The sequence below is a fragment of the Myotis brandtii genome, unplaced genomic scaffold (assembly GCF_000412655.1).
Source record: "Myotis brandtii unplaced genomic scaffold, ASM41265v1 scaffold266, whole genome shotgun sequence".
Lineage (NCBI taxonomy): Eukaryota > Metazoa > Chordata > Mammalia > Chiroptera > Vespertilionidae > Myotis > Myotis brandtii.
The window spans coordinates 11813238-11820223 of record NW_005360124.1 but is presented as its reverse complement, the minus strand read 5'-3'; the positions used below and the strand labels follow the sequence as shown (position 1 = coordinate 11820223).

Sequence of the window (6986 nt, the reverse complement as noted above, 5' to 3'; positions counted from 1 at the left end):
TCATTTTGACAACTCTAGTTGGGGACAAGAAAAAGTTAAGGTTATAGGGATTTTTAAAAGTATAATGTCAACATCTGTTGAAATATAATGAATTCTTTCAATGAAATTCCTTGGCTATTAAAAATTCTGGTTATACCTCAAGGTGATAGAAAAGTCCAAGCCTCTTAAGAAAGCTCTATATGCTTGTTTATATACTATATATAACATGTCTCCGTGTAAATGCATATATGTGTGTATAAGCAGCATATGCTCTAGAACTCTTTACATGGTTTATCTGCTTTCTATTTTAGTCTACTGTATCTTTTTTATAGCTGTGCATATAAGAAAAAATATTCATGGCATGTCTGCATCTGATGGCTCTGGGTTGATACCAAACTCCCAGTCAATTCTAAGGTTATTTATGGTTTTGAGACTTCCTTAAAAAGTACTTTGGAACATTTCCATAAAAAAGATACCAGCCCTTGAAAAACTCCGATTAAATTTATGCTGAGCTCAGATTGAATGGCAAAACTCTAGGTATGAAAATATCCACCAGATAGTCATATATAAAATGGTCATGTGATGAGTGGTGTGAAAAATTGGCAGTTACATCTTGGAGGTGTTCAGAAGACATGGTGGAGTCATGCACATGATGAAGGTCACACAGCAGCGTAACACACGACATGGATGGGGAGAATACAGCAATATCCCACACGGCAATGTTAGGCGCGTGCTGCCCACTATATTTTTTGTTAGTTCACGATTATATATTCAGTGAGCGAATTCCTTGATGACAGGTGAGATACAAAATAAATTAAAAAATATAAAATTATTTAGTTACATTCATCCTGAGCTTGCTCGACTATTCTTGAATGCCCACTGTATATAATAGGCCACTTGACATTTGTTTTTTTTTTAACATCAATTCTTCTTTCATTCCGCTCGCAATACAGAAAAGGCATTTCTTTTCCCTTATTTTCTTCAAAAAAGATAAACAGTTGTGGCACCAGAAGTGAATATATAAGAGACAGGTGAACTATGACTGTTACCTTGTTCTTTCTTTACAATGATCAATTACAGAAGTGGTGGCATGAGAAGGATGTGGGACGTTAGGTAGAACTGCTTGCTGCCGGCTTATACTGAATAAAAAGGATGCTCTTCATCAGTCACCAGTGATGGAGCCAATGTGAAAAGAAAACAGAATTGAAGTTTAGAATATCTCATTTGTATGCTGGCCACTTTATTTTATTTTATTTCGCAATTTAGCCCTGCATCCTACAACTCTTCATAACGGTCAGAAATTGCAAGACGCCTCCTGGCACGGAGAATGCGCGAAGCCCCTTCCTTCCCAGAGCTCGAGGCTTTCCGAAGTGACTAGTGATACACATTCATCTCAACCCTCCTTCTCCCTCTCTTTCCCCTCCCTACCCATCCGGGGTGAGCATGACAACATATCCCCTGTGTTTGGGACTGGGCCAGATCAAATGCTTTCTCGGCCCAGAAGTCACTTTTGAGTGAACACCTCCTAAGGCATTGCTTGTTTTGCTCAGCTAAGACTAACGCAGGTAGGTTTCGAGGAAGGGGAGCAGGTGGAGTTCGGGGAGAATTCTAGGGCTGCATTTGTGAGCCTCCTGCAACGCTGCTTAGGAGGGGTTAGTTGTGCTTGCTTTCAAAGCTGTGGGAAGCGGACGTTCTGGACAGTCTCCGCATGGACAGGCTGTCCCCGCGGCCCTCGGGCTTGGAGGACTTGCTCCTCTGGAAGGGGTTCCGCAGGCTGGCTGTGTTCCGCTGCCGGTCGAGTTTGTCACTGATGGAGAAGCTCTTCCTGGTGTGGGCGTACGGCGCGCTCGGCTCCTCTGCCGAGTAGCTGTTGGCGCGCTCTATCTTGGGAACCGTGATGTTGTTGGACAGGGTTCTGTCTGCGTGATCGCCCTCCTGCGAGGGGATGGCCAGGGCGGCTCTCCGGCCTTTGGCCTCGTTCTCCTCAGTGTCAGAGCTGGGGTGGCTCAGCTCTGCTTCTCGCTCGGGGTGGCAGCAAGAGGAGTCCTCCACTTTGCCTCCGAGACCTCCGGGGAAGGTGGCTCTGTCGGCAATTGCTTGAGGGGCATTGACACACCTGGTGTCAATACAGTCTGTAATGCTCGTGTATTCCGCCGTTTTCACGGGCACCCCGAAGTTGGCGTAATAGCTCCTCGAGGGAGAAAACATAAAGCTGTGCGACTTCACGATGGGGGCCTCCTCTAGGAGGAAGGGCGTGCTGGGCAGGTAGCGGCTGCTTTTGGAACGCTCGATGGCGTGGTACGTGGGGGGGTCAGCGTCCCAGGGGTTTTGGCACTCTGGGAGGTGGGTGTAGTCTGAAGAAAAAGATCTCGTGTCCAAGGAGGTGACGTCCTCGAAATCGATGCTCCGGCTTGGAGGCCTGTCGGTGGGTGCGAGAGTTGCATAGGCACTACTTGAAGGAGCGGTGGAAGGAACTTGAGCCAAGAAGCTTGGCTCGCCCAGCCCAAGGATGTTCATGGAATTGTCCAGAGGGTCGATATCACAGTGGAGCTCATCCATGGCCGAGACATAGATGTCTATACATGATGACGGTCTTCTGGAATCGGGAACAATGGCCAAGGTGTTCGCAGGGGCTGCAGGAGTTTTGGATTCCTTTGCTAGAGAGTGGGAACTAGTAGCCCGGTGCAGGCTCAGGGACCTTTCTTTGAAAAGACTTTCCAACTTTTCTATACCACCTTTGTCTTTCATATTGACCGAATAGAAAGAATGGCTTCGCATACGGGGCATTAGGGTTGGAGAAGTTGGGGACATGGTCTCCTCACCTGCAGGGTCTATACTCTCTTGGAGCTTGAAGGTGTTCCCCTCCTGGCTGTTGAAGCTGCTCTGGCGGACGATGTAGGCTGCGTCCGTGCAGTCCGAGGAGGTCCGAGAACGGATTTTGTTGGACTCGGCTCGCTCCAGACCTGTCAGACGCTCCAGGGCCGTGGCCATGCGCCCGATGAGGTCCTCGAGCTGCGCCAGCCGGATGTCCACGGTCTGGAGCGAAGCCTTCATGCAGTGCTCTCTCTCGTTGACTTCCTCCAGTCGCATCGACATGTTCTCCACCCTGCGGGAAGCAGAGAGAGGGAGAGTCACTCGGGGCCAGGTTCCTCTGCTGGAGGCTTAGAGAGCATGGGCAGAGAGGGAAAGCCGGGCCTGGACCTTGGCCATCCATGTCCTACCAGAGGGAAATGGAGTGGGTACAGGTGAGGAGGGGAGAGGGGGGAGAGAATGCACCATGCTGTCACCGAGAATCATGGAATCCAAAACTTTTTGAGCTGGAAGAGGCTTTAGAGACTATTGAATCCAGTGATTTTTAATGGCTAATCCCCCTTCCCCTCTTTGATGCAATTTGATGCACAATCCTGATCAGTAAACACCAAACCAAAGCTGAGTAGCTCTTATTGGCGTGGAGGCCCGCCCTCGTACCACTCCCATGGCTGAACTGTGGCTTGGGACAGGGCTTAGTGACCTAAATAACTATTAGGGTGTTGGCTTATCAGAGTCCCTAACAAAACCAGAATGTAGCATTTTGATGACTTGACCCAGAATTTTGCAAAAGAATTTTATTATTTTATTTTTTTGGCAAAAGAATTTTAGAGTCTAGCTATTCTTATTGCAGTGTTTCTGGACTGGGATTAATTTCATTTTGCATTTATATAATGATCTTTTTTGTTGTTGTTATTCACAATAACCTTTTTAGAATTTAGTACCTCCAAAGGAATGAATATGGTCCTGTTACTGAGGCACCTGGAGTTGATTTAATCGAATCCAATCCTGTCAGTAATAAGAGAGGAACAAACATCAAGTAATTTAACCAAGATTACATAAAGTGATTTGTGGTAAAGTCTGGAGCATCTATCAATAAGTAGGCTAGCCTACTCCCTCCTCTCTGTCTCTCTGGGTAGCTGATCACAGAGGCGTTATTTACAGTTATTTCGAGGTCTTGACTCTCTCCATTGGAAATCTGTAGGGGCACAATCTGTCTCATATTCCTGTTTCCATTTCCGTGTTGCCAGCCCAATACCCCCAGGGGTCGATACAGGTTCACTGAGCCAATCAGTGTTATGAACTTGATTTCAATTGTCTAGTAAACTACCTGGCCATTTATTTACAAAGAGAGAAGCCACATATTTAACATAAAATTGTGCCATATGTTTTCACCTGCTTAAATTAACTTGGAAAAGACAAACCAAAGCGAAGTCATGGTTTGAGCTCAAATGTTTTAAATGCCCAAAGGCAAATCTTTTGGAGAATCTGAATGCAATCCATTCTCAACTTTTCCAGGGAGGATAAAGATACTTTCCCAATGCCCTAACCAGTTTGGCTCAGTGGATAGAGGGTCGGCCTGCGGACTGAAGGGTCCCAAGTTCGATTCCGGTCAAGGGCATGTACCTTGGTTGCGGGCACATCCCCAGTAGGGAGTGTGCAGGAGGCAGCTGACCAATGTTTCTCTCTCATCGATGTTTCTAACTCTCTATCCCTCTCCCTTCCTCTCTGTAAAAAATCAATAAAATATATATTAACAAAAAAGATACTTTCCCAACACTGCCAATATGCACAGCAAATCACTTGACTGCCTGCATGTACAGGATACGCTGTGCAAAGAACGGTGGGAATCAGAGCTGGGTCCCCAGCTGTTGTGCTAGTGGGGGTGGTGTGTTAATAACAGTAACACCTTTTTTAGGGAGGTATATACATTTCAATGCCAGAAGGAGGTATAAGAGGCAGTGGTTCCCCTCTGTGAGAGACCTGTGGGCTTAAAAAACAAAAAACAAAACCCTGCTCTCCTGCTGGTCACGGTGGGGGGAGGGGAGCATGTGATTCCTTTGCCTTGGGCACATTTCTGTCTCTTTCTGAATCCATACGTCTCCCCCCACCTCCCCTGTACTCCCCCCCACCCAACTCACTTCATTGTCTCTGTTCTTTTTTTAAAAACAGATTTTTATTGATTTCAGAGAGGAAGGAAGAGGGAGAGAGAGATAGAAACATCAATGACGAGAGAGAATCACTGATTGGCTGTCTCCTGCATGCCCCATACTGGGGATCAAGCCCACAACCCTGGCATATGCCCTGGCCCCTGACTGGAAATCAAACTGTGGCCTCCTGGTTCATAGGTCGACATCTAACCACTGAGCCACGCTGGCTGAACTACTCTGTTCTTTTATCCTTTAGCTTCGCTTCACCCAGCCTAAGATCTTGGAGACATTTTTTTCCTTTGCTCTTTCTTGCTGCCCCATAACCAGCTGGGCACGACCCAGGGTCCAGGCACCCTCAGCCACCGTGGCCAGGTATATTCTCAAAAGACTTGTACATTGAGCATTTCTGCATCTGGCAAACCCCATGCTAGTCACCCAGCTAACACAGCTATTTCAGAAGGAAACTACAACTTTTCCCTGTTTCACTTTGTTTTGTGGTATAAACATAGCCTGAGAAACAAATTACTTAAAATAATAAGTTTGTGTGTCTTGCAGACTTATAATTTACTTTTTCATCATCTGGCTGATGGAGTTTGATTCTGCAAGTACTGCAATTTCATATTTTGCAATGCAATAAGCTTTGGGTAAGTGGGTAAAATACTTCTTCATTAAAGTCAGGAGAAGGGCAGAGCGTGCATTTCTGTAGAATGAGACTTTATGTTTCGGGTGCTCTAGGTACTGGGTCCCCCTAGTAGCTTTTTAGTGTTGGCAGAGGAACAAAAGGCAGGATAGTTTTCTTCCTCCTTCTCCTTTCCTGTCTTGGAGCCCAGTGTGTACAGGGCTGATACCGAAAGAGATGAAGATGCTCTTTTGGTATAGTTGCATATGATTGTTGGTCTAAGCACTGTGAAATCTCTCTCTGAACTGTGGAGACCCTGCTCCCCACACCTCATTCCCTTCAGCCCCAGGATCTTACTCTGCAGAGAAACTAGCAGGTGAGGGACAGAGCTAAGGCACCAATACGAGGCAACAGAAGAGTTGGGACCTGGCAGTAAACGGGACACAGAGATGAAGAAGCCCAAGGAGATGGGAGGAAGACAGGAGGTGCAAGGAGGAAGAGGCTCCTTTGGGAAAACAGGAGGTGCCCAGTGGGAACCCCAAGAGTGAAAAAGTGTGGCCTTAGGGAACGGAAGGAACTGGGGGAGGGAACAGGGTCAAAAAACCATTCTTCACAAAACTTTCCTAATGGCTCTGAGGCTCCCAGGGGCTTTGGAAAAAAGTAAAATGAAAAAGGACTGTTTTATCCATTTTCTTCCAGAATTCTGGATGTGTTTAACAACCTAACTGTATAATAATTTAGGTCATGATGCAACTGATAGGGGTTTAATGTAGGAGTTATAAGAGAATAAATGTTCCCAGAGTCAAATTTATGTTTGTTCCATAACTAAAGTGTGCCCCTTAATTTTTTTAAAAAGAATTTATTGATTTTTAGAGAAGAAGGGAGAGGGAGGGAGTAAGGGAGGGAGGAAGAGGAGGAGGAGGAGGGGGAGAGAGAGAGAGAGAGAGAGAGACCCTGATGTGAGAGAGAAACATCAATTGGTTGCCTCCTGCATGCCCCCTACCAGGGATCAAGCCCACAACCCAAGCATGTACCATGACCAGGAATCAAACAGACAACATCCTGGTGCACAGGATGATGCCCAACCAACTGAGCCACACTGACCAGAGCAAGTGTGTCCCTTAATTTAAAAAATAAATTCTTGGAAAGTTACGTATAAATGTGCATGCATGACAGATACAAATAGCTCTGAGGAACAAACCAAGAGTTTTGGGTCATGATTGTTAGTGATTAGGAGCTCATGCTGGTCAAACCACTCAGGAGATAAAATGGAGATAAGAATGATACAAATTTATGGAACAACTAGAGGCCTGGTGTACAAAAATTTGTGCACTCGTGGGGGGGGGGTCCCTCAGCCTGGCCTGTGCCCTCTCGCAGTCTGGGACTTCTCGGGGAATGACCACCTGCTGGCTTAGGCCCGCTCCCTGGGG

General features: G+C 46.4%; 1 protein-coding gene across 9 annotated transcripts in view; it reads right to left on the bottom strand.

Moving 5' to 3' along the window:
* Positions 1 to 282: 282 nt before the first annotated feature.
* The window catches only part of TRPM3 (transient receptor potential cation channel, subfamily M, member 3), a 700716-nt gene continuing 694012 nt past the window's right edge, over positions 283 to 6986 (bottom strand). For all 9 annotated transcript variants that reach the window (XM_014541293.1, XM_005868324.2, XM_014541287.1 and 6 more), the window contains one exon: positions 283 to 3085. In XM_014541293.1, the coding sequence (XP_014396779.1) occupies positions 1633 to 3085 (1453 nt within the window). In that variant the 3' untranslated portion in view covers positions 283 to 1632. The remainder of the gene's footprint in view (positions 3086 to 6986) is intronic.